Raw genomic sequence first — 27,984 nt, 5'->3', positions numbered from 1 at the left:
GGGGGACTTACCCTTTCAGAGGCTTTGTTTGCTTGCAGTGGCTTCCATTAACTGGGAAGCTGCAGCGTAAATGCAAACCATGTGATTGCTCACCCCCTGTTCTCTGCCTGCCTCCGTTATAGTCCTACAGACTCCTCACGGAGCACTGGGAATAAGTGTGGTTCAGCACTCATTATATTCCCTTTATTCATTTGTATGCTCACATAGTGCTAATAACAATGCAGCGCAATAAAAGATAGCATAAGAGCCTTAAATTAAACGCAGCCTTTCCAGTATCTCAGCAGGGTGGCAGGCAGGCATGGATTTCCAGCTGTCTTTCAGCAAGCCCATTAATAAATCACATTTATTTTCCTGGAAGGAGAACTGCTGGGACATCCTTCTGTTTTGGGGGCAGAATCATATTCAATATCCCCACATTATTTGTTGGACATGGGTGTGAAGTTTAGCCCTGAGAATTGGAACTGCCAAAAACTCCATGGTCCTCTTCAACTTTACTTAATTCCCATTTATACAGTTGTGGGTTTTTTTTTTTCTGCTGTAGTCCTTGCCTACCAACTTAGATACTGCTCTAGTTAATGAGCAGCATCTCACTTGTGTGTGTTTACACATTTAATGATCATTCTTTTTCAGCATTTATCTGTCTCTAATGATTTATGCAGACAAACACTGCATCAGAACAAATCCAAATGCTGGCAATCTTTGATCCCTGTAATACATCTGGATTTAAGCAGTGGCCAGTGTCTTCTGAAACAAGGAGAATGCTTGAGTTCAGGTCCAAATTACGTTACTTAACACACAGGCAGCCTCAGATAAACAGCCCAAGTTCTCTTCGTCTTTCCCTGTTTACCCCATTTTTCAAAATTTTCATTATTTTAATTGTTCTCTAAAATTTCTTTCCAAGTTTCCTGTGGCTTTATTATAAGAAGGCAAGGAAGGGAGAGACGCAACAGCCTTGTTCCAATAAGTGTTACTGGTGACAGTCCTGCTAACTCATTTGCCAAGGAACTGTTTATCTACAGAGAGTGAATCTGCAACTTACAGCCGAATCTCTGCTAATAACTTGCATAGTCAGAACTCTTATTTCAGCCAAAGTTTGTCTATTAAGACTGAATTGCTGATAATTTGGAGTCTTACAAGGAAAGAGAACAATTCACACAGACTAATTAGAATAATAACATGATGTCCAATCACATTGTAATTTTATCTTACTGACCTCAAGATCCAAAAATCTTGTGGTCAGTGGTCACCATCAGAATCTGGCAATGGTTTGTGAACAAGAAAGGTTACGGTGACAGTCTGTAGCTACAGGGAGAATACTGTGACTGCTCTGGTTCTGCAGCCCTCCCAGACAGGTATATTGTTATTGGAAACAGTCTTACTAGGTATTGAAAATTCTGAAAATACCGTTTTAAATGAAGCTTTAGATGAAATCATGAGATTTTTTTTCTTATTTCTTATTTTTTTACAAATGAATGTCAGTTCTTAGTACAGCGCAAATATCTGTGAATTTTCATAAAATCGTATGGTACATATTGGCCATGTATGAACCTGGCCTGATTCCATCAAAGTATTTTTGCACTGCAGGTATCTTGAGTCATTTTATTGATGAGCTCTTTCTTCAGGTGTTGCCAAAGCGCAGTCAGAACTGAACGTTGTACTCCCTGGTAAGATCCCAGTCCACAGCAGGGCTCATTCAGCGAGCTCCACGCTGGAACTTACACCAGCACTCTGACTTTTGGTGAGGTGAAGGGCTGAGACCAGGATTCTGGTTACTTGGGTTAATTGCCATTTAAGCAAGTCACATTTTTCTCTTCTCTAAACTGAGTGTCACAGTACTGGTCTATTCTCTGGGATGTCTTTGAGTTCCTTAGATGGAAACTGCTGTACAAACATAAAACATTGTTTTAATCTTTTGTTGTTGTTGTTTGAAGCAAGTTAGAGTGGGTTCGTGTGAAATCTGTGATGATACCTGGAATAACTAGTGGTTTTGAAACTCTCTTCAGTAATGTCTTCTGATTCAGAGTTCGTGCTCTTAGAGTTACGGAAGGGGGTTGCTAAATAACCAGCTCAACACTGTTCCAAATGAATGCTCCACTGATTCACAGCGTTCAGTTCTTCCTGTTCAGGTTTTCAGTCAGGTGTCTATCGTAGTCTTGACATCAATGTTTAGAGATACTTTAACCTTGCAAACAAAATAATTGGGGACCTCTGGTTGTTGTCATTAGAAAATTGGCTGCGATGGAATCATTGGTTCAGCTGCCAAAGAGGATCGCTGTGGAATCTGCAGTGGTGATGGCAAAACCTGTAAAGTGGTGAAAGGCGACTTCAACCACACGAAGGGGATGGGTGAGTAACCCTCAGCAGCATTTCAGCAGAGCGGAGGTTCTCTTAACTGCTTGAGGAGAGTTAAAGAGAGGCAGTAATAGCTCTTCTTCTTGGATAGCATTTGACTCACCTGTGCTGATGAACACGTTAGAGTGCAGCTGTTCTCTAAAATTGCATGATTTCTGATGTACATGACCATAAAAACTTCCCACTGTTCATGACATCTGACTTTTGCAGACGATGGGTGGGGGTCTAACACCACTGGCTCCACTGATTTTCTCCCTTTCCAACCAGTTGTGCTGCCAGGAAAGGTTCTGTGGAAGTGTGTGATGAGGAATCAGTGAAAAGATATGCAAGAATGAAAATACTGACTCCTCCCTGGTCTTGCCTTTGAGTAACTAACTCTCCAAAGATAGATACTCAGCATTCAGTCTTACCATTTACTGAGCCTCTTGTTAGATGGTGAGTTGGGAGTGCTGAGAACTTCTCAGGATCACACCTGATGGAGCTGTGCAGTATCCAAAATCGTTTCTTATTTAAAACAACAGAATCTATCTAGGAACACAAAACAAAATTCAATGTGATATTCTGCCTGCTTCTTATTCAGTTGCCCAGATAGCAGCCGTTTCCTCTCTCTGAAATTCAGAGTGAAGTTGTGTTTCTCATTTTGAATGCTGCCGGTGCTGTTGATGTTAAATAACAGATAAAATCGGAGGATCTTCTCCAGTGGGAGGGAAGTCTGATTTCAGCACCATCCTTGAGCTCTTTGGGAGCTCTGAATGATGCACATTGTATGTTCCAGATGATTCATGCTATAATCAGTACATCTCAGCTAAATAAAAAAGCCCTCCCCTCTGAATATTATTACTGAATCCCTGCCAGCGATAGCATCCAGTATAGCATAAAAGACCTCCTGGTCAGACTTAAGACTTTCCCCTCTCTTGTTAAACATTAATGTATGTACAGCTTGGTGTTTGAATTAGTCTTTGTTCCAGAGTTTCTGTTCCATGCTTCTGAGAAACCTTGTTACCATTCATCCTAACCTGGCAAAGGGAGGGAAAGCCAGATTCAGGACTTGCAAGCTGCTCCAGGAAGAAGGAATTGTCTAGAAAAAGTGATTTCACATTCAGGGAATAGAGTTGCCATTTCTGTGTGCGTAAATACATTGAAAACATGCTACTCCAGGACTGAGTTCAGTAAAGCACCCAGAGATTTCATTTAAGCACACGCTCCAGTTCTGTTTAGTTACTGAAGCAGCACAAGTGCTTTGTGGCTTCCTTGAATCAAGGTCTCAGCACTAAAGTGATTTTGTTCATTGGCCTCTTCCTCTGCATCCTCCTCCTCCTTATCTGTGGGGCCAGCTGTGACCTGTCACCTCCTGTGAGGTGCAGGTGGGATTTCCCACCTCCGCCACAACTTTCTGGAGCACATTTGTGCTGTTGCATTGCTAGGCCAACCTGCTGAATAATTTCCTGCTTTATTGCCTTTGACTCTTTTGTCCCAGTTATTTTCCACCTATTTGTGTCAAGGCATTTGCACTTGATAGATATGGTGCAAAAAGTTACTCGTTCCAGTTGAAAAAAAATATTCGGTCTTTCTGCAGCAGATTTTACAGCTGTTCCTGAACTTCCTGATGGCTCCTGAAGAGAACTATCTTTTATCTTTTCCAATTAGACTACAAAACGTCTCGGGTAGATAATAAGAAATGGCTGGGTCACTGCCAGGAAGTTGCACTAATTCCCAGCTAGACAAACTGCTTGAGGGTGGTAACTTTACAAGGCTGTAGGAACAGAACAGACTCGACCTTAACGGGTCGTGCAGCTGCCAGGACGCTGCAGGGGGGATTCACCCCCAGCACCGTGTTGCCTAGCGGGAAGAAATGGCTGACGGAATCATGGTTTGCATTAGGCTCTTCAGGCATTTACTGGTTCTTATTCTCTGCTGATCATCTTAGAAGTGCAAACTGGTCACAGGGTTGCGTTGTCAATGCTACGCAGACATTTTAAGTGCTTCCACCTTTACCCATCTCATGGAACTCACAGGAAATGATTTTTAAAATGGTAATCTCATAGAGATTTGTTAGAAGCTTTGATTTATTAATTTTTAAGGGGAATTATATTTTTGGGAGTAATGATTTTAAAAACGATCATCCATGATATGACAAGTAGTCTTCTAGGTTGAAAATCATCTTTGCTTTTTATTTATTTTTTAATTATGCTCTTCTAATGAACATCCTAGCCTACTGAAAATGAAAGGATATTTACAGTTTTAATTATTCACTGTTCCTGTTTTCCTGCTTTTGGGTTTCTTCTATGTTACATACTGAATATAGACTTGTTCTTTTCACTTAGGATTTCCGGCCCCAATTCTGCGAAGATTTTATGCATCAATTTATATTAATTTAATTCATATACTGGTGTTTCGCAGTCAGGTCCTTGGGTTAACTTAATGAATCTCGTGCAGTAGGCAAAGCTCCGGTGTTCGATCTGAGGTATCACAAGTGAACATTTGGTTACTCAAGACAAAAAAAAGTCATTTTTTTCTTTAAATAAGTCCTTAAGCAAACATGTACAAAAATCTGACAAAATTCTGGTCAAACGAGAATACGAAATACAAATTGAGGCTTTGGATATGCAGGTGATTGCACAGGTCAGTTGCAAATGCTCACAAACTTGCTGCAATCCAAGTCAAGGCCAGCATCCTGCATTAAGTATGCCGGTGTGTTATTTCGGAAGAGAATAGCCTTCAAATATCGAGCTGTTGATTGTTCTGGTGCAGTGTCTGCTTTGGGAATTGCAGCTGCCTCTTTGGGTGAGATCTTCAGCTGCTCTACGGGTGGGACTCCACCGACTGTGGGGTTGCTCCCTACGTGTCCTGTGACTGCGAATTATGTTGCCGAGCCCTGTTTATGGAACTAAACCCATACCAACTCCTTTCTGTTTCTTAGTCACCAATAGTCATTGTAAGAAGGTTTCCACATGTGTGATGGCAAAGGCAAAGGCTGTTCCCAAGTGTTTCTCGTGTAAGATACTTGAATGCTGTTTGCAGTGTTAGTGGGTGCTGGTGACATCCTTTGGTGTTGGTTCTTTGTTTTCTTTTGGTTGGATGAGATGGGGAGATGGGTATCACAAGCCATGGATAAACTTCAAGACCTTTTACTAGTTAGTTTGTTTTTTCAGAGATAACAAGTACAGATCCTTTCCTTTTAGAAGATGTGAAAGGGAGACAAATTTTCATTAAGCAAATAAAAAATACTGAGCCTATTTTATTTTTTTTTCACCCTTATTGTCACAGATTCTATAAGGTTTTGCTCTCCTGGTAGGACATGCTGTGGCTGGAACATTGAAAGTGCCCCAGAGGAGGTCTGACAGTTCTGATCTTGCAGCCTGTGGTCCACGGGCACCCAAATGTAAACAGAATCCGTTTCTGTTTTGGGGAGAAGGTCAAAAGCCTTTAGTTGTGATGCTAAATGTCACATACACTTCTGTGCAGCTGGCTGTCTTCAGTAGGCCAGCTGAATGCGCTGTTTTATTTCGGACTGGCACCACGCCCTGTACCTAATGCTGTGAAACAATTTAAAAAATAAAAATAAACACAGGCTTGTTCTGAAGTCCATCTCAGCCTCCCTGTCACTGTACAAGGGACCTAGAACTAGAGGACAGTTCTTCAACTCATATGTTGGGTAGCTGATCTGTGTTACTGACTAGGGTATCTGTCCAGACTCCAAGTCTGTGCCTGTAATGCTCAGACCTGCATCGAGAATGAGGCATTTCCCTTGCATCTGTCTCTGTTGATTTTTCTCAGCCATAACAAGATTTTCATTGCAGCTCTTTGCTTGTGATCCAAAAGAACCCTAGTTATTTGGACTTTTTTAATTGCAGAGCACAATATGGTGATATATGCCAGTTCTGACTGTTGTTTTGGGAGATGACTAGTGTATCTTTGCTAGCAATTTTTATTTTTAAGATGGTGAAAAAACAGGCCTTTTATTTCTTACTTTATTTTTCCAGCACATATTTAAAACAAATAAAGGAAATTTGGACAGTGGTGCTGTAGTGCTGGCTAGGAGCATCTTTATACAATGCAAGAAACTCATTTCTTGTCAATAGGGCGTATATCTAAATGATGACAAAATAATGCCCCAGGGATAACTCCTGGGGTGTCTTACAAGGGTTTAAGCAGAACATGTAAGAGAGATTCTCGCAACCAACTTTGCAGTAATAGTAGGAGGCTTTGAAATCTATCCATGGCTCTCCAGTGATAGGATTTTCTTCCAAATGAGCTATCCCATGGCTGGAAGTGGACAGGTGCTGATGAAAGAATTACTCTCAAGATAATAGCAAGAGGGAATCAGCGCAGCTGCTCAGAAGATGGTTATGTACTGACCGCTGGACATTTTTCCACTCCACTGCAAAAACGAGCACTCAGTAAAAGGTGCAGCGTGGGAAGGGCCATGGGAACTGATATACCTAGGTGGACAGGGCAGCCTGGTTTCCTTGGCTTCCACTCTGAGACCTTTGTTCTGAGCACTCTGGGGAAGTCTGATAATGGGATGAGCACTGCTGACGTCTCACATCTAATCGTCATGTGTGTACAGGGATAGGCCATGAAGGCACAGTGCCTAGAGGTCAGTGCTTTCAGCCATGGGATAATTTCTCCTCTACCTTGGAGTCTGTCTTTTACTGGGATGTGAGCTGGGAAAGCGGTTTTGTAGTAGATCGGTGACGTTCTGAAGTTCGTACTAAACTTTCTCTTCATTCTGAGAATAACAACAATGGCTAACAGTGGATTTCCCTGTGTGAAACGCTTTCCTCTTGCAAATCTCTCCAGCATTTAAATGAAGATACAGTAGCCACTGTTTACATATTAATCTCCTTGATGACAAAGCCGCATCTTTGTTCTGGTGTCTCTCCTAATACGAGTTACACCACATAATTTGTATCTAGGATTTGCTTCAATCATGGTCTTACATTCCTGAGACACTGATGTAATGCAGATTGTCCAGAAAGATTGGTGCATGCCAAAGTAACTGTTCCCAAGGTGGAGCATACTGCATACAGCACTATAAATTATCAAATAATGAAGTTCTCCTGTTGTACTTTCAAAGCTTCATCTTAACAGGCTGATTTATGGGTGAAATTACTCGAAATACTGCCTGATAGTTGCCAAATCTCATCAGTCTTTAACCAATTCCTCATTTAAAGCAGAACTTGAAGCCCAACCTTGCAGACCCCTGCATTGCAGACAATTATCCTAAGACCTAAAAGATCTTTGAGACTCCTTGATTCCGGGCCAACTCTTGAGACTTTTTTTGGACTTACTAGCTAACTCTTGATAATCTTTCTGGCAATCTGCAGTGACAGTTCGCTTAATAAAACATGCCTCGAAAACAGTGAAGATGTTTTCTGGTGCAGTTATCTCAAAGATCAGGATTATTTTGGGACCAGCAGCATCGCATTAGCACTAAGGACCAGACTGGAGCGGTGGTAGCTGTCCGAGTTTGTACCTGTGGCAAATTTGCATGGATGGTATACAGTATTTTTGCAGTAGGATTTGACCACTAACTCACACAATATTGCTAGAGATAATGACTGAGGGTGTAAAGATGCTGCTTTTGGTACATGCCCAAGAACTCTGCTTCGTCTCTGAAAGGACAGGTCAGGTTCGTACAACTGCAGAGTGGTTCACAGCTCACTAAAGAAGCAGTAAAGGCCAGCAGTCGGGCTTGTGCCGCATGATCTCGGTGAGTTAGCATGGTGTGTTTCTTCTTACTGAGGAGCTGTGAACACAACCCCCCCAAAGCCATCAGTCAGGATTAGAAATTACATGAGGAGAAGAATCTGGTATAAGACCAAACCAAACAGTCTCCACAACTAATACCATATTAATAGCTTACACTCCACTATTTACAATTGTAAAAAGTAACGGAAAGGTCAGCTTTTCCACGTGGTGTTTCTCTCATGACACGGTGATGAAATGAGTGTATTTATGGCACTAGCTGAACCTCAAGCGTGGCTCCCCAGCTCACCCACCTCCAAAGCACTGTGACGCTCCCGGCTGTTGCTCGGTCAGGGGACAGATCCAAAGCACAGTGAAGCCAGTGACTGGCTTTCCACTAAATTCAGCCCAACTCTGCATTCAACCCTTGCATGATTTAGTTCTGGGCATTCATATCTGGCAAACGATTTAAAAAATAAGTAATAGTACCCTAATTGGTACGTTACATTACCTGAAACTTGGGCATGTTCCAAACCAGCTTCCTAACAAGGGTGTTGAGGTGTGTAACAGGGCTGATTTCCCTGTGGCGGGGTGGCATTAATCACACCTTTGCTGTGTGCTCGTGTCTGGTGGCAGCTGTTGGTCGGGGTTGGATGCAGATGCATGGGGTGCAGTGAGGTTGTTTGGTTTCTGGAACACTCTGTATTTACTGTCATTTGGTATCTCAGCTGATGAAAAAAACAACTCCTAGCAATGTCTAGAATAAAATCCAACATCCGTTTGATTTGATTTTATAACAGATTTTTGTATTGCATTTAAGAGTACCCAGACATGGTTTGCAGCTCTGCTGTCCCTCTTTCTATTTGTCCTGCAAGGCTAAGAGACTATTTTTGAGGTACACCGAGTAAGAGAGAAGTAAGGAAGCAAACATGCAAAAACAACTGAACTGAACTGAAGGGTCAAACAGTAAGTGTGATTCAGATGCAGTGATCAGGGAAAGGAGGAGTGGATCCATCCCAAATCAACTGTCCACCCAGTGACCCTTATAAAACCCAAGCAATCACGCCTTATTAATATGACACCAAAGAGGCTGGACACTGCTTGTTCAGACAGCCTGAAACAAACCCACAGTCTGAGACCCAAAATCCCCGTCTGACTCACTCCATGTCATGGTGGCAAGAGAATCACTTAGTCCTGAGAGGCATTAGGTTGTCAGCATCCTTTTTGAGACTTTTCTTATCAGTGTAGCAGAAGCATGGCCATTCAGCTGCGCTTGTCCCTAAAATAGTTCCCCAAACACTGCTGAATACTGGAGGAGCCACTGCTCCTGGCTCTAGCAGTTCTTCAAGCTATTGCTGTAGCTTGCCCTTGATTTCCATAAAGGCGAAGCTTACACAGAAGAGCTTCACACAGCCCTTTATGAAGACAAAAAAGAAAAAAGGAGGGGAGAGAAGGGGAATGAGAGAACATACAGAATAAGCTACTTAACATGTAAAAGAAAAAGGAGAGCAATAATCCATAAGATGTGCCAAGTAATACACTGCAAAGTAAACTGGGTGGCCAATTAGAAAGAATCAAATCATGGTTGTGATGAGATTAGTGTCATTTACAGGGGGCTGATTCAGAGTCCAATGAAGCCAGTGGAAAAACTTTCCCTGACTCCCAGGCCTTTGAAACGGGCCCTAGTGTTCCTCAGGTTTTTAGTTTAAAGGCACCACTTTCACCCCATGAAACAAGCACGTAACTCCACGTGGCTCTGTGGTGGGGGAAAATACGCTACGTTTCCTTGTAGCTCCTTATTATTCTTACTGTTATTCTGTTATTGAATAGTAGTATAATTACATCATGTTGCTGGTTGTCAAAGGAAGCATGAAGAGGCCAAGAGAATTTCAGAAAAATAACCATGAGAATTCCATAAAAATATGATGGGGTGCTGTAAAAACTTCCCTACCTTGTCAGATGCTCGGATGGTCTCATTTGGCACGTGCTTCTTTCTGCTGGCAGCATTTGGAGATGGTCAGTGTCTGACAAAGTTTCGGCTCTGTTGTTACATTAAATCTGAGCTGTGGAATTCGGTTTAGCAGCCCAATGCAAAGAGACTGTTAACTATTATATCCTCCAGGACATTTATGTAAAGCCAATGTGCAAGTGAAAACAAAGTTATTTTTCCCACATGTCCCACTAATTCCTCCTGTTCCGTTTAGGCATCATCCAAATGTTCTGTGGAGGTGAGTCCTTTCAGACAGTGATCACAGCCAGGAGCAGGGATCTTTTTAAGAGGAGATGACAGGAGTATCTATCAGAAACTCGATTTCAAATTGCACATATCTGGGCAGGAGTTGATTTTTTCATGGTGAGATACTGAATGACTGATGCCTCTGGCTGTCCGTGGGTTGTTCTCATCCATCTGCCCTTTTGTTGCCATAGGTTACATCGAAGCAGCTGTGATCCCTGCAGGTGCCCGACGGATCAGAGTGGTTGAGGACAAACCTGCTCACAGCTTTCTGGGTAAAAAGACAAAACAAAAAATATTTTGATTCAAAACTCAGCTCTGTTCTCTGTTAAACTGATGCTTCTCTAAACGTCTTTGTAAGTGATGGGTTAGTTGTTCTCACAAAGTGGCTGTTGATTTCGTTATTGTTTCCATCTCTCTACTTTTGTGGCTTGGTTTCATGATACTTGCCTGATGTGATAGTACCTGACACTTACAAGGCCCTTGTGCAACCGGAAAAGACCAAAGAACACGTTTATGTGGACAGAAGGATTTCTGAACAGCATTTGGCGCTGGGTTGAGTATAGCTGCCTGCACTTTGGGAGGGAGTGGGAAAGAGAACCGTGCATTTAAAGGAAGGCTTGGCAGAGATACCAATCGGAAGGCTCCAAGCTCAGACTGGAACAAAGGCAGGACAGGGGAGCTGATGTCCCTTAAGGACCTGACCATGAGGTTGCCTGCCCCGTTGCCTGCAGCAGCAGGTTTTCACTTGGTGCTGTACTCAAGACCTGATCCTGCTTTCTGAAGTGCAGGATCTATCAAAGAGTGTTTCAGCCCTTCCACAGCCTGATGTTCTCATAGCAGTGGTCGGAACAGATACATGTTCCAGCTGATGCTTAGCCTGGAAAGTATTAGGTACTGTTTTCACTTTTGTATGTTCTGGTTCTCTCAAAGTAAGCTTCTCAGAGTGGAGACACTGTGAGGTTTCAGGGTAGAAAAGCACTCTGGAAGATGGGATTGCTGCCAGGGATATATCAGGCCTGTGGTAGGAACTCTGAGAGGATCACAAAGCTTGCTGCTCTCCTATTGTGCAGAAGGGGAAGCTGAGGTGTCAAAACTTGTTCATGGCTATGCAGAGAGGCAGTAGCAAAGGTCGGACTGGGATCCTTGGCAAAAACATTGGCATTTGTACCACTTCTTGGTACGAAGCATGTATCCCTACTGATACTATTTCTGCTAATGCTGCAGCCAGCTTGCTGGGAGAGGATTACGCCTACACGTAAGATGTTTGACATAGCAAAGCACTGGTGGAACAATGAGAGCCAGTGTTTCCTTCCTTGGGCTTTGCAAATACTCTGTCTGCTGGGAGCCAACCTTTTTGTTTGTCTTGGTGGGATTTACACAGGTTATTTGTCAGGGGTTTGGGCTTTGGCAGATAGCTGCAACAGTGAGATTCCTGTGTGGAGTTAGCCCTTTGTTGTGACCACTTAACCTTGACTTGAGCAGGTGTTTCTCCATTAGGTGGTGAAGATTGGAACTTATGTACATTTGAGAGCAGGAATTGGCCCTTGTATGTGTCCCATAAAAACAGATAAAAATTTTACAGATTTTAGGTCAAAAAGTTCTTTCCAGGAACACTGGGCACAAGGGAAAGATGCCCAGTGTCTTGCTAACCTCAGTTATAGAGTAGCAGCAGGAGTGTTCCAACAGGACAAAAAAGATGACCAAGGAAACTAAATTCTGGTCACTCCGTTAGACCTCGTAATGCATTGTACATCCAGATCTGAGTGCGGAAGGATTTTCTTTTTCAATTACACCATCAAAGCTGAGCCCAATCAGGTCCTATTTCCACTCAGGACCAGGTACAGTGTTTTGGATTTGAGCCCAGCATAATTTGGAATCATTATTCCATGTGCTGGGAGCAGTGCCTGAAGAATTTCCCTCCACCTACAGGCAACCCACGCTGGCTGGCTTGGCTGGCTGCAATGCTCAAAAACCACCTTGAACAGGAAATGCCTCGGCAGTTTGTGTCCACAGGCTGGGAAGCAAGCTGGAGGGACCCAAGGTGGAAATAAAGATCTGACAGGGTGCCAGGTTTAGAAACAGATTGGTCAGTTCCTGTCTTCGAGCCAAGAAGAAAAGGAGGAGTTATGGGTTGTTGCTAGGGCTCCTTTTCTTTAATGTTCTTCTACTGTACAGCTTCGAGCCAGGAATCAGCTCAGAGATGTAAGAGTGTGGATGCTTGCTATCGCCTTAACATACCCATGGTGGGGAGAAGGGAAAGAGCTGTGCTTTGCTGCCCTGTTTGAGGCACAGGGTCCCAGGAGCACTGCAGCCAGCTTGGAGCACTTGCACCGAGTGAAGACAAGCTGTGGTGAAAGCACTTTGGCTCAGATACTCTGCTGAATCTCCAGTGGAACTCCTGCAATCCTCACTGAGCCCCTTTGGGGCTGTTTCCAGACTCTCCTGCTCAGTTACTTAGGGAACAGTGCCTGCAGCAATCAAAATCAAACCTTTCCCAGAAGAGAGATCCACAAAGATTAAACATTTTGTTTTTTACCAGCAAGCTATCTTCCTTTGATGATGACTTGGATCCAAAGCACAGTTTTAGTCATCCAAGCTCTCAAACGCTCTTGTGAGCATGTACCGTGATATTTTTGCTAGTCAGCCGTGCTGCTGTGGAGATAGTTTTATCTCATCCCCAGCTTTGATTAGTCATGTTCGTGGCTCCTCGAGCCTAGTGTGAGGATGCTTTGAGCAGCCTGGAAGCCACTAGGCTTTGGCAGAGGAAAACAATCCTGCTTCGGAATTGTCTGGAGTTTGCACAAGGCACTTTGTAGATTGGGGAACAAAGCGGGGAAAAAAAGTAAGCTGCAGAGAGAGTTGTGTTGCTGTAGAATGCAAATAGCAGCACATCATCATACCCCTAGCCTGTGTTCCCAAGGGAACTTATCTTAGGAAAAAAAAACAAAAACATATACATTCCACTCCTTTTGGGGAAGCAATACCTGCAGTTTCCTTTCACCTTTACTGTGGAGCCTCTTGTGGGATAAAGGGAGCTGCCAGGACGATTGTGTGCACCAGGACAGAAGGATGTTCCATCTTTCTGCAGTAACGCCCCAGGATGCGGATCCTCTCAGAAAGGACCACACAGACAGTGTATTGAGACCTCCACCTGGTTCAGACTTCCCCAGAGGTTAGACACTATGGATGATGCTCAATCTGTAAATTAAATGAGCCCCAAAACATACCTGGGCGCTGAGGCCAGTTGTCAGCCCACAGAGCAGGGGGCTGCCTGGGTGCTGCTTGTTGGGAAGGGACCCCGCAAAGGCCTGACCCATGCTAGGAGCTGTTTGGGAGGTTGACCTGGCCATTAAGTATGACAGGAATGATTTTAACAGCATAGACAATGGTGTTGGGGTGCCTCGGAACATGTTTGTCCCCTGTACATGGAGTGGCAGAAAGAAGGTGAGATGGCGTCCTGCTCTGAAATCATTTCAGGAGTCTCCTGTTACCTTTAGTAAACTCTTTGGGGTCTGCAGAGCCAACTTGTCCTGTTGAGCCAAATAAAAGTTTGTTCAGGAAATCCCCTAAAGGGAAAACTAACAGGGATTTCCATCCTCTCAAAGGTCATTTGAGGAAGGGGTGAGCTGACCCTTCATGTCTTGAGGGGGCTTTCACTGTAGTAGCTATTTAAATGGTGCTAGACAAGGCCAGCCAGAATAAAAAAAGGTCTATATAGAATAGTCCAGTATTGCTACAAACACTCCCTATAGGAAATTAGACCAAACTGAAAAGTCAGGTGTGTTGTGCAGTTGACAAGAAGTCCAATTCCTGGTCTCCTAAGCATTCTAAGGAATTACATGTAGCTTACACACAGCTGGAAGGATTTGCTGGCTTTGGGGACTTGATCCAAAGGGATGACAATGGGAGCTTTTCCTATTGACTTGAAAAGGCTTTAAATCATCTCCTCTTACCTTCTTGCAACACCCTCGGTAAAGTGAAAGCCAGGGTTATATTTTTTACTGGAAGAGAATAAAATAGGCTTGAAATGCTGGAGGTTGAGAAAACATCGTGTTAAAGGCTTAGCCAAGAGACACAGTTAACCTTGAACTAAGGGAGCCCAGGAACTGCAAAACACAGGCTCTTCTGTCTGATGTCACGGCAAACTCGATCATAGTATGTGGATCTCCACAGCGGGGCCTGGGACTTTCACTCTCTGAAAACAGGGTCTGCCAATTTTCTCTTCCCTCAATGCATCACGCAGACGTCTGAATAACTTTGTTTCCATTGTACTGTAGAAAACACAGAAATCCTGAAATGACCTTGCACTAAGTCACAGAAATCAGATGCCCTTAGAGTTGCTTTTCAGTATTTGAAGAATAGCAGTGTTGCTGATGCAGTAAGTTCTTCTGGAAGAAAGGACGCAATTCTCCAAGCATCTTTCCCTGTCAGTATTCATCTTACAGGGATTTCTTCGGTAATGTGGCTTTCTTTTTGCCCTTACTGATGCACAGAGGATGTGCATCAGACGGGACGGATGTGGTCTTACAGCAGCTGACATGATGCATGTGGCTCCAGCTCATGAACTCTGAAAGCAAAGTGCCTGTGTCAGGCTCTGCATTGCCTGCTGATATTTTTTATTTGTGTCCTGCTTTCCATCACACGCAGACACAGACAGCATCTTACTTGTTTCTGCATTTTGTTTTGAGAGCAAAGAAGGCATCAGGCAAGATCCTGACCATCAGCTCAGTTTATTTCTGATGCTGGAGCTTTGTAATGACTCTCCAGTTTTTTAACTGAAAAAAAAAAAAGTCTCTGGAGTAACTGAGAGCAACCTAAGGGGCGCACTAAATTATGCTTTTAGGCAGTTGTTGCAGGTTGCAATATTCTGCCTTCCAGGCTTGAGCAGAAGGGGTTATTACACTGATCTGCCAAGTTCACTGACCAGTCTGCCTTGTAACTTGACTTGCCTTTACAACTGTTCAATGTTTGCATTATGGAGCACACAGAAACTCAGCAGAAGTTGTATTTTGCACTTAAAAATATGCACTTAAAAAAGGGTGTATCAACATACAGATTTCATTGATTTTTTTTTCTCAAGGCAAGTTTAGGAAAATACAATTTCAGAAATTCATTCTGCTTGGAAAGTAAAAAAAAATGCAGAGTTGTACTGCTACATTTGGAAGGAGAGTTTAGAGAGAAATGATCTATGAGTTTTTTGCTAATGCTTGAAGATCTGAGTAGGTTTTGTTATGTACTGTCTGAGTGGAAATCTTCAAACTCAACTGCTGCCAGACTTCAGTCAGATAGACACACTTTACATAAAAATAGACAGATCTTGCCTTGCAAACGAGGCTTCTGTTTACAGCCACTGGTGCTCTCATCCTATTTCGCCCCAGGTACTGGTTTTAATGGCTTGAAGAGTGTAACAGTGTCAGTATGTAAGTGTTCTACCAGAATTATCTTCAGGTTGTCCTCTAGCAGCTACTCTGTGGCATTAGATCCTTATATCATGTCTACCAATTTGGTGGATGTGTCCACATTTATGGTACCACCCATTTTTCTAAGATTAATATCTAAATAGTTAGATTTGAGAATAATCCTTAAAGTGATTTAAGTGGCAATTTTTGATATACCAGGCATGTTCATTTTACAAACATCTGTATAAGTTTACTCTGTAAACCTTTGACTAATAATAATTGGGCTATTCCAGGAAGAATTATGGCTCTAGCTAATTGTTTTCTAATTATGCTTTCTGTTCCCAATCTATACTCCGCTTAGCTTGGGTAAGCAAAATGGGCTAATAAGGTTTGCAGTTTGCCTAGTCAGTCACTGCTTTGTGGTTCTTGCTTGTCAGCACAGTGCTGTAGTGTTTTAGTCTTACCTTAAACACAGATTAAATCTTTCTTCACTGAAAATCAAAGAAAAGCATTTTACTTGCACAAGCTTTCCTTTGCAAAGAACTGTATGTATGTGACTGAATTCAGCAACATGCCATAAATACACGTGTTTTTCAGGCATGCTCCTGAAATAGATCGAACTCTGGAAGAGTTCTACCATTTAGTCCTGAATTAGTAGTACTTTTTTTCCAAGGACAGTGGCTAGTTACCTTTCCTTCCTTTTCATTTGTAAACTGCTGCTGCACGCTTTTTTTTTCCCCTCCCTTTAAATTCTCTGGCAGTGGAATGACACAGAGAACATTCAAAGTTTTGAAGCCGGAGAACTTTGCTTCTTTGAAAAGTGGAACCTAATAATTTTAGGTAGTAAAACCTTAGCAATACCAGTTTATATGATGTTATTTTTACTTAATGGTAATGTTAATGTAATTAGAAATTCCTTCAGCAACTGAAATACAGAATTTACACGAGTTAGTAACCTTATGATAAGTCAGCTAAAATTATACTTAATTTATCGTTTAAACTTGTGTCTGTTACAAGGCTGCTGCATCTTGCACTTCAAGTGGGCTGAGAAAGAAGCTCAGTCTTCATTGTAGTCAGTAGCCTATTTGTAATTATGTATTCGCTTTCATTTCATTCCATGATATTTGATTCTTTCCAGCTTTAAAAGATTCCAGTAAGAGATCCATTAACAGCGACTGGAAAATTGAGCTTCCTGGTGAGTTTCAGATCGCAGGCACTACTGTCCGGTACGTGCGAAGGGGTCTGTGGGAGAAAATCTCTGCCAAAGGACCAACTAAAATACCACTGCACTTGATGGTAACTTTATATCCTTTGTTTGTGTTTCTTAAGTGATGCAACCTAAAGGGTTTATATTCTAGATGAAAGTTAAATTTTGATTGCTTCCTCACTAGAGTTTCTTACAGGTATGCAGTATTGCTTCTCCTTGAATTCTTTTGCAGCATTGGAAGGGCTGGAGATACCCACCTCACTACTTAAAAATAACTGGAGCTATACTCCTGGGGAACATGCAGTGTCCCAGTAAACTCATTTCCAGTACAGGACGTTCCTGTAATGTGTCACAGATAATATGACAGGTTCATTCTAGAGTCCATAGGTTTCCAGGAGCCTTCTTTCCTTCATGGACATACCTGCTCACATACATGAATAGAAATTTTGCCAAAATTCCTTCTTTGCTTATGCCAAAACATATTCTGTATTTAAACACGTTGTTGCTCTAATAGAAAAAAAGAACGTTTTGCATGTAGAGATGATACATGTGAATTTGACTCTGAAGTGGCTTCATTGCATACAGAAATGTTCCTTGTTTTCTTTTTTTTTTTAAAAAGTTTTATGCGTTTTAAGCTGTTCTTGAAGGTTTTGCTAATGTTCAGTATAGTTCTTCTGTTAATTTGGGTGATGGGGTGATTCATGGGCCAGTCCCTTAGTGTCAGTGGTAACCTGAATGTTTCTACCCATAAGATAACTCTATTACTGGCTGTCTCACAAATGCGTTACTAGTTGAAAGTCTGCATAAAGCTTCAAGGTTTCTGTAGAGAGGTTTGCATACAGACATAGAGTATTTTAACGTTTGCATTGTTTACTATGACTTTTTTATTCAATTACATTTTTCTGCGTGTGGTTTCTTTTCCTTGTGACTTTCTGTCCTGTTTGTTCAATGAAAACTAACTTCAAGCACTGCTAAATATCAGAAATCTCTCCCTTTCTTCATCTTAATTTTCTTTGTCTCATTGGCATTCATGGTAAAACATCTGACAGCTCAGTGTGAAAAGCTCAGAAGTTGCTTGAACTTTTCACATGCACAAAAAAAAAACAAAACCAAAAAAAACACTCCACTTTGTCAGTGCTTTTCCTGTGTCAAAATACAAGGAACATGAGATGTTTTGTCTTAGCTTTGTTGGACAGATGGGTGAGTGTACCAGGCTCACATACAGACCGGGATAATGCTGGATTCAGTTTACGTCTGAAACAGTCAGTGATGTGGGTTTGGGCACATGGGCCTTCTCCTGACCATGTGATTCAGGGTCTGCCCTGTATAAAGGAGCTACGCTCATCATCAGGAAAAATCGACATCTCCTTGAGTTTGGCCTTAATGCAAGTCTTCCCTCCTGAAACCAGGACTTTGACAAAATATCTTGTACTTGCAAGATCTTCCTAACCTCATATAAGAAAAGGGATTTGCACAGGTACCATTTGTGAAGATGCTGTGCAGGATTCCTTTGCCAGCTCTAGGGACTTTCCAGAGCATTGCTCGGTTGAGGCTTATTGCAGTAAAACCTGGTACCAGCATTTTGCAAACTTCAGCATCAGTAGAGCTCTGATTTTAAAGAAATACTGTTTCTCCTCCACTAAGAAGTAAGAAAATAACATAGGAAACAGTTAATAACAAGTAAATAACATAGTGATTACAAGGTTCTCCATGAGTATCAGATTCAGGTACAGCCTTTTTCAGCTGATAAGAGCAAAAGAAATCTTCCTGAAATGATTAAAAAAGAGGAAAGTAAAAGTTACCAGTCCATTAAAAAAAAAACACGTGGCTGAAAATCATTGCCAGTCATAAACAAAGCACGCGTGAAGTCTTTTCTGCAGATCAGATATTAATCTTTTCCTTGATAAAGGGTAGTGGGTTTCATTCTTTCAGCGCAAGAATGGCAGGATGGTTACCAGTTACCTCTAAATAGAAAACTGTTGTTCAAACGGTGGTGGAATACACTGGACTGACAAAGAGCCAGAAGCTTCAGTCAATCCATTGTGACCTGCATTTGAAACCAATTATACACACATACACATACACACACCAATTATATGTGGATACGAAATTGCGTGAAATTGGTTTCATATGGGCCCTTAGATTCACTAGTCTTGCTCCCATATTGAGATAATAAGGATTTCTTTTTAGGGGCTGGTTTTTAATACTTGAGGCATTTCTCCAAGTGCATTGCTGTAAGTATATTTCTTGGAGAAATTGATGTTTGTGTAACTAGGCCTGTGCTAGACCTCCTTTTGGCAACAGAGGAGAACCAGACACTCCCAAAGCATAAAGATGCTTTAGACAAGGCTGATTGATCGATTCTGTAGAACAAGCTGCCTGTATCTCGTGCACTTAAAGAAAGCCAGAGCAGTACTTGAGCTCTGTGCTGCTGAATGCCTGGTATTTCTAATTGTGAAGAAAGTATATATATCCATCTTTGTAATGATGGCTAACTAGTTTCAACCTTGGCATTCAGTTCTGGTAGGAAGGCTCCCTCTGTAGCTGAAGCAAAATCATGCCTTTGTTTCCACCATCTTCTGGAAGATGTTTTTCTGCCTGGAATCGGCGCTGTGGAGAGCAACTCCCAGGTGCTGAGTTTGTGTTGCCCCACAGTGTTCACAGACCTCCAGGATGTCGGTGGCTACAAGCTGGACCCTTTATTTCAGCACGTATCGTGGGGGATTTGGGGTTAAACGAGCATATGACAGCTTTAGTGAAATTATTGATGAAGTAGGAGTGATTTCTGCCAATCCTAATAGGAAGCAATGATTGTTGAGATAAAATAGCGTTTGTAAATTTGCTTTTTTTTTCAATTGGGCATCTGTTTGCTTCATTTTCACAGCCCCTACTTAAAATATCTTTGCTAAGGTGCTGCTCCTGTTCCAGTAGGTGCCAAGAGCCAGCAGAATTCAACTGTCTAATGCTACTGAGATTATGAGATAATAAGTATAACACCACTGCATCAGCATTAAAGTAGTAATTCTTTGATATTTGTATTAGAGTGATAATCCATGGGCCTGATACTGTATTGGGTGTCTTCTAGTCACTTCTGTCTTAAGCCAGTGGAAATGAGAGCCAAATGAAGCCCGACAAGTAAATCAGAACAGGACCAGAACTGTCATTTGCCTGTGACGAACAGTTAAGCATTTTTCTCTGTTCCTCTGCATTTTTTAGTAGTCAGTAAATTTCAGAGTAATAACACTAAAGATGTCACATGTCACTCCATGGGAAGTAATCAGTTTGCTGTCGAAAGCAGGTTTCACCTCCTTCCAGCAATGTGCGGGGGTATGAAAATACATATGCTGCCAGCAGCTGGATGATACAGCTCCACCTTGCCATCCTCAGGCTTCTGAGATGACAAAATCCTGCTCCTATAGCTTTCAGCAGGAATAGTCACCCTCATTTTCAGTGCCCTGGATTACCAACACTACTGTAATTTCAGGTTCCTAGATAAAGATTTGGTTGCCTTTCATGAAGTACTTATATTTGGGAAATATGGACCTGAAACAGCATTTCTAGCATTACTGTCTCTGCATTCTGTTAGTTTTCCCAGTTCACAGTATGTCTTAACGGTCTTTCTTTTCCTGCTGAACCAGGTGCTGTTATTTCATGACCAGAATTATGGAATTCATTATGAATACACCATTCCTGTAAACTATACTGCTGAAAACAGAAGCGAGCCAGAAAAGCAACAGGATTCTTTGTACATCTGGACGCACAGCGGATGGGAAGGGTGCAGCGTGCAGTGTGGAGGAGGTGAGGCCTTTAGGAAGCTTGGTGGGACTTGTACAGCGCCTGCAGACACCACCCATTAGAGGTGCCTGCAGAAGGCAGTGTCACCAAAACATGAAGGAAGCTGGCCGTGGTGATGTATGTTGCCATGATGAACCCAAACGAGAGCTCGTTCTCACCAGCTCTCCCAGCTATCATCTGCATCCCCACAGTTAATTTTCACCCAGCATTTTGGCAGGGACACTGCTTTGTCGGCTTGTTACTCTAGGCTGGAACTGCACCTGGCTTAGTGCTCCACGGATGGCTCAAGGCGCTGTGTGCAGCCTCATATCTCAAACCTCCGTCACATTCTTGGAGTAGAGTTTCCACAGGTGTTCAGACATGTTTGCTGAAAGACATTTCCTTCCCCGGGGATGAAATGGGAGCAGTGCTGCTGTGACAACTCCTGGAGGATTGCATCAGACTCTCTTAATGTGGGGTGGACTTTCTGGGAGTACATTAGCACATTGCAAATCACACTTTCCAGATGATCCCTGAAACAGATTTGTTGAAACCCTCGGGGGGATTTGATGCCTTTGAAGCCAGAGGCCGGTTTGTCAGCCACTGTCGGTTGAATTTTCAGTGCTGGAAGAAGTTGGGTTTTCCCTGAGGAACGTGGATCATTTCCATGCGTTCTGGACAGTTTTTCTTCACAAGTAGACCTGGTTATCTATCATATTTTATAACACAGGAAAAGAGCGCTCATCTTCTTGTTTGCAGGTTCACTGCCTTCAGTATACTGAAATCATGGATTTTTTTCTGTAAATAAAACTTATCTTAAAATGGACAATTTTACTCATCTTTTAAAACGATTTGTTAGAGCCATTAAGCCCTCACCTGAAAGAGTAGTAAATTTGTTTGTGGCTTTTCTGAACTGTGTTACAAGCCCGCCACATATCTGAATTATATCAGTACCTGGCAACATGACTTCCACCAGCAGTAGCTTGAATGGCAATTGATCTCATATGCTTTGGTTGTCAGATGCTTTTATTACTTGGCCAACCTGGGAAGGGCCTCTTCCCTTTCTGCAGTTTGATCCTGAACTGCATCAATCAATTTAGCCATCAATAACTTCCATATAGACTTGTACAAATCCTGTATTAACAGAATTTGAGTTATTTTAAATTATCTGCTGTAAATCATGAACAGAGTCAATCTGTTGCGAACTGAGGGTTACAAGAAGAGTAGCTGAGAAAACAAAATAATTAGCAGCAAGGCAAAGTCATATGGTGCAGGAATGGCATTTTCTTTGTCACGTCTGGTTACTGTCATGCTGCCTCATGACACCGCTTTCTGTCTGTCACACAGAGAAGAGCTGATCCTGGCAGGCCATGCTTCTGCTGTCTCAAGGAAATTGCTGATACACAAGAATTAGTTTGTTTGAGAAAAGTTGACTACTCCTGAGATGTCTCTTACTAGCAAGGTTTTTTAAGCAGCATAACTGGAGAGAGAGGAAGGACAGAAATATTTTATTTTGGTGATTTAATTTCACCTCTTTGTGAAATACAAACAAACCCAGTTTATCACTCTTGAAGCCTCATTACTCCTTTTCAACCTGACTCCTCCTGTACTGGGAGCAGCAAGAGGCAGCTGTCCTGTCATTAGCAGTCACCGAGGGGCGGGTGGTTGTGTCTCCAGTTTACATAGCTGGAGCATCTGTCCTGGGTGATTACAGGGCACTGTAACATGTGAAGGAGGAACCAGAAATGAAAGCAAATTGTTTTCAAGATTGTTTTCCCATTAAGCACTAGAAGGAGAAAGTCCAATGTGTTGTTCTTGTGGAGCAGTCAATTTTACAATTACTGGGGAGAGATTTGTAGCTTTTCTGAAGAAAAAAAGAAAACAAAAATACAAAACCAGAACAGTACAAGGGTAAGACAAGTGGAAAATAAGATTGCTTACAGTGTTTGTAGGGCTGTGTAGATTGCATCTTGTAAAGATGGTAGGGAGACCTAGTTAATGAGTTGACACGTTTTTGTTCTTAGCGACTAGTTTCCTGTTTTTCAGCATAGTTTTTTATTTGACTTACAGGCGAACGGAAAACAATTGTGTCCTGTACTCGAATTATTAACAAGACCATGACACTGGTGAATGACAGTGACTGCCAGCGAGTGAATCGCCCCGAGCCCCAGGTCAGGAAATGTAACACACACCCCTGCCAGTCACGGTAAGGAGTTAAAATAATAAAAACCAATATCCTTTTCCTTCACAAATCACCCATTTCACAAGTCTCCATCTGGTGAACATGGTGAAAATGTCTAAAAGCATTGGGACGCATTGTTAGCCACAGTAACCAGCTGTAATATTCATTTCCTTTTGTTGAGCAGATCAGATTTTCATTACCTCAGAGTCCATTTAATCTGTGACCAGTAAGTCCAGATTCCATGTGAGCTGCCTGCATGCATTGTCTGAGGATGGTTTTTTCTTTTCTTTTTGGCTGCCTCCTGGGAGACAGAGCAACTTGCAGCATAAAGCTAGACAAGATTGCAGTGAATGCATATCCGACCTTTTTTTTAAAAAAAAAAACATCTCAGAGTAGGGTCTGATTAATTTTTGTAGCGCACAGTGCTACAAATAACCTCCTGAACAGCCCACAGCCTTTAAACTTCGATAGCTTGTCTGCTGTGCTGCGTGCCTGATCTGTACGAGCAGAGTAGTTTAGAGTGGGAGTCTGCAGGCAAGGAGTGTCTTTTGTTTGTGTGAAGTTTGTTCAGTGTCTACCAACACCTGCATAGTTTTGGAAACATACCTGAACCTTGCTGAAGTCAAGAAATGACAATGAAACACATTTTAGATGCTTTCCTCAGTAAGAATGGTTTTCTGCATCAGTAGGAGTAATTAAAGCTTTAATAGTCGTAAGTTCTAAAAATAATAAAAAGATTTTCATTTGGCAAGCACTTTTAGCTGACTTAATTTTGTTGTGCGTTGTATCAAAAATGGAGTTTCTGTCCAAAGTGACAAAACACAGAAAAGCAAATTAATTTGTTCTGTTTGTTTGCTAGCAAAAATGTTCACTCTTGGTCTGAAGCAATTTTTAGTCCACTTTTGATAGCAGTTAGAACACAGATTTAGGATAAAGCTAATAGAATACCTACAAAAGCCGGTTCAAAGCAACTTGATAGCTGTTGCATCTTGTACAGTCATAGAAGCCAGGGAAAAGTACCTACAAAGCTCATCCTGCTGGCAGAAACAGTAGGGGAAATGAGAAGCAGCACATTTCCTACTAATTGAACTTGCGCTCTGATTAAAGTGCCCTGAAGCAGGGAAACGTAGTGTCAGGTAATCCATCAATAAGGATGGTTTTTTTCAGATCTCGTTTTGTGTCTGCAGTGTCTATTACAGCTGTACAATATTGTGGCCATGCTGCTTTCAGCAGTTCTGAAAGGTGTAATGAGATAGCCTGTGTGCTTCTAGGTCTGTAAGGAGAGCCAGACTCTCAATGACTTCAAGGAAACAATATCATTTCCACGAGGAAGTTTCCTAAATGCAGATTCAGCAATGCTGGCATTTCTGTCGTATCATTTTCTCTGAAAGGCAGAAACAAGGAGCATCTGCTTGTGTTTCTGCCCTAGCACCAAGTATTTCTTTTAGACCTTTTGTAAAGACCTTGGGAATAGACTGGAGTGAGTCAAGGTGATACGGAGGGGTTCAGGTGGTAGAGATGAAGAAAAGCAGCTTACAAAGCTTGGGAGGAAGTGAGAGGCTTTTGTCTCTATTAGCTGAATGCGACATAAAGAGGCCTTGCACATCAAAGTCTTGTAGAGCCTTAAGACCTGCAGTGCTGTTTCTCAATGGGATCTCTGTGATACTGAGCCCTTGGTGAACTCTTCTCCTCGTTGCACATTTTCCTCATGGTATTGCTGCCTCTCCAGGGCAGCGACAGTGGGTTAGGTTGAATCACACAAAATCTCCTGAGAAAGAGCCAGTCCGTTCCCATGTGCAGATTGTGTTCTTTTGTGGATTCAGATTCAGCCCTTAATGTCGTTCCAATGCTGTACTCCCTTCTCCTGTATGGAGTTATCGTGCAATTTATAGCCACAGTTTAGCCCACTTCTCCTCAGGAGCAATTAGCACCAGCGCAGTGACACTCTTATTGGTACATTTTTTGTTGGAGCAATGACAGCAGACACCAAATGTGCTTAATGCCCAGAAAGGCCACAAAATCCTTGCTGATGATCTGACAGACCACACTCCCTCACTCCCTCCGTGTAGACCACACTTTCACACTTAACATGCTTTTGACTGGAAACATTTTTCAGAAGCACATTCTCTGTGCCTCTGTAGAATTTAAATTTCCATTTGCGTTTGCCCACCCAGATATTAGAAATGCATGCTTAGCATATTCTCTGACCAAGAACATCTTAAAGAAACCATTCTCTTCCACCATGTCAATGTTTTTTTTATAAGCCCTGAATTTGTTTTAGGGTTTCAAGTAAAATTACTGTAGCATCTTGTTACAATAAGGTCTTTTCTTGCTTCCACTCGGACCCAGCCCTTTACCTGAGCAGAAGAAAGAATAATGCTTTCCTTTCTGTAGTAGGTCTGCTCTGTTTTGTGTATTATTATCTAGATTTACACTTCTACTCAAAATGTAAGAGAATCATCTTACAGAGAATTTGTCTCCAGGGAAAGGTCTAATGTCCAGAGCACAAGACTTGGTCATAGGACACTCATTCTCTGTTGCTCTTTTGGCTACGCTGTGTGACTTACATTCATTATCCTACACTGTCCATTTGCTTCCTCTCTCGATCTGTGTGTAATGTGGATTGCAAACTCTTTGGGATGGAGTGAGATCATGTTGTATAAATGGAGGAGGAGGTTATTGCTGTTGAGATTGTAATAAAAATGAAAAACAATAACCTACATTACATATAAAGTGATCTGGAGAAAAAAAAAGGTATGATATTAATAACAGTGTCTTTCTTCCAGCATGATCCCAAAGTGCTTTGCAAATTATACATCCCTTTGAACTTCTGCCACCTCTTGGGAGAGCCAAATAATGTGGGTCAGGGGACAGTAGTTTCATGAGGCCAAGGAGAAGATTAGAGCTCTGCAACTGCATCCCAGCATCCGAAAAAAACAAAGCAGGATTGGAAAAAAGGATTGGATACACTGACATGTTTTAAAATTAAACGTCAGACTACAGAATTTTCTTAAGGGTTTTGTTGAAACTGGCAAAAATGAAAGAATCTTTCATTCTTTATTATTGTTACTCTTTCACCTTTTAAAAAAATGCCTCTTTTTCTTCCTATTTTATTTTTTATGTTCCTTGACCCTCTTTTTCCATTAAATTCTTTACAGCTTCCTTTCCTGTCCCAACTGCACCCTATTAGCACCTCTTTATTCTAATCCTTTGCCTAGCTCTTTAGATATTTTTTACAAAACCCTGCTGTAACCAGATGGAATCTGGATTCTTGCATGCGGTGCGTATGGGTTGTTTCCAGCACACTGAACACCAACCCAAATATATAGGCAAACCCAGCACTCATGTTGGCACCAGACTCAGAAATCACAGATCACATCAGCTGTTATTACTGAAAACATAGGTCGGCCAGTGGCCACACACTTCAACATGCATGGTTGGGTCTATGAATATGGAACTGCTCCTCTCTAATGCAGGAAGAGAACCAAAAACACATGAAATTTCCCAACTGTTGGATTTGTTGTGGCCTGCATGCAAACACTGTTAGTTTTCCTCCTCTTTGCTGTAACAGATTTTAATAGAGTTGAAGTTCTTTCAGGGACCTGTTGAATATGTGCTGTTCCTACACAGATGCTTAACAACAGCATGAACAGCCAGAAATCCCTGCCATCATCTGCAGAAAACCACAGGAGACCTGAGCCCTTATTTTCACTGCTCAGGACTTGAAAGCACCTCTGAGTCAAACGGTTAGTTTTCTGCTACTACCATGTCATACACTAGTTTCCATAAGCCAATTTTGCTCCACAGTTTATTATTTCCCTCGCTGGAAGGCTTTTCTGTGACCTTGCTGTTCATGTGGGTCAGGATCTTTTATTTGCGGTCTTAATTATTCGCTGTCCTTTTTCAGCTACTTGTTCTTGCATCAGCACTGTTTATTTGCTTATGTAGTTTTCTCCTGCCCTAGCTTTTTTCTGTATGCTTAGTGGCGTACGATAAAACAAACCAATTTATCTCCTTCTGTCATTTTGCTGGGGTAAATCCATTACTTTTAACTGCTTCTTGGATGAGAAACTGTCCATGGAGTCTCACTTCCCTTCTGTGCTACTGCTCTAATTTAAATTATTTAAATGCATCGTTTCAGGGCATAGGTGACCAGAATTGTGTTGGAAAATCTCATCCTCGGTTTCGTCTAGCCCTTACACAGTTGCATTCGTACTTCCTGCCTTCATTGGCAGCAACTCTCCTGACGCATTCTTTGCTTTTTTCATGGCTGTATCACATTTGTGGCTTAGAGTCATTCTGGATGTTTTCCTCTTCATTTGTTTCAACATATGAATCTTACTTTAACATGGACATGCTTGTTACTAGTCCCTAAGCACACAACCTTGCACTGTGTACTATTAATTTTCAACATAGCTTTTTTATTACAGTACTCAAGGTTGGTCAGTTCTTCTTGTTATGGTATCCTAATGCTCCTTTGCATTGACAATGCTTCCAGACTTTGTATTGTCAACAGTTTCACCAGTTTTTCAACAGTTTTCTTCCTTTTGTGCCAAGGTCATCAAAAGCAAGACAGATCTTTCAAGGAGTCCCCTGGTAACTAATCTAAATTTCCTTCATACCTGAACCTTTAAAGCACTACACTGTGGCCAGCTCTCACCTTCCATGCACATTGATATCCATGCTTTCCAGCGTATGACCAGTTTCTCCAACTTACATAAGCATTTCTAATACAACAAAAGGAGTTCTTCACTGGTAACTAAATAGATTAAATCTACCACATTTCCGCTCTCTGGAAAAGCAGTTATTTTAATCAAAGAAATACACTCAATTAGTTTTGCCTGGTCTGCCTGGAGGAAGCCTATGTTGCATTTTTCCTATTTTCCATTTACCACTATGTCATTGATTATTGTTTCCCTCTAAATCCATTCTAAAAACTGGCATGCTACTGACATGAGGCCTGTCGTTACATGGATCACTTCTTTCTTTCCTTCTTTCCTTCTTTCCCTCTTTCCTTCTTTCCTTCTTTCCTATTGCCACTTTTCCATCTGTGGGCAGGAATCCAACACTGCTTTCCAAGGGCTCACACACTGCAGTGATGCCTGCTGGGGAGAAAATTAAGCCAGTTGCAAGGGTCAGCCAA

At 41.9% G+C, this 27,984-nt stretch overlaps 1 protein-coding gene across 2 annotated transcripts in view; it reads left to right on the top strand.

Annotated features, from left to right (window-relative positions):
* The window catches only part of ADAMTS17 (ADAM metallopeptidase with thrombospondin type 1 motif 17), a 177,361-nt gene that overhangs the window by 114,626 nt on the left and 34,751 nt on the right, over positions 1-27,984 (top strand). The window contains exons 15-20 of one of the 2 annotated variants that reach the window (XM_040570361.1): positions 2,226-2,346; positions 5,273-5,347; positions 10,471-10,551; positions 16,817-16,974; positions 20,524-20,683; positions 22,730-22,865. In XM_040570361.1, coding sequence (XP_040426295.1) covers positions 2,226-2,346; positions 5,273-5,347; positions 10,471-10,551; positions 16,817-16,974; positions 20,524-20,683; positions 22,730-22,865 — 731 coding nt within the window. The remainder of the gene's footprint in view (positions 1-2,225; positions 2,347-5,272; positions 5,348-10,470; positions 10,552-16,816; positions 16,975-20,523; positions 20,684-22,729; positions 22,866-27,984) is intronic. The other variant, XM_040570362.1, reaches the window with a different exon arrangement.

This window comes from Cygnus olor, chromosome 11, assembly GCF_009769625.2.
Source record: "Cygnus olor isolate bCygOlo1 chromosome 11, bCygOlo1.pri.v2, whole genome shotgun sequence".
In the NCBI taxonomy this organism is placed as follows: domain Eukaryota; kingdom Metazoa; phylum Chordata; class Aves; order Anseriformes; family Anatidae; genus Cygnus; species Cygnus olor.
This window is presented reverse-complemented; position numbering and strand designations above follow the sequence as displayed.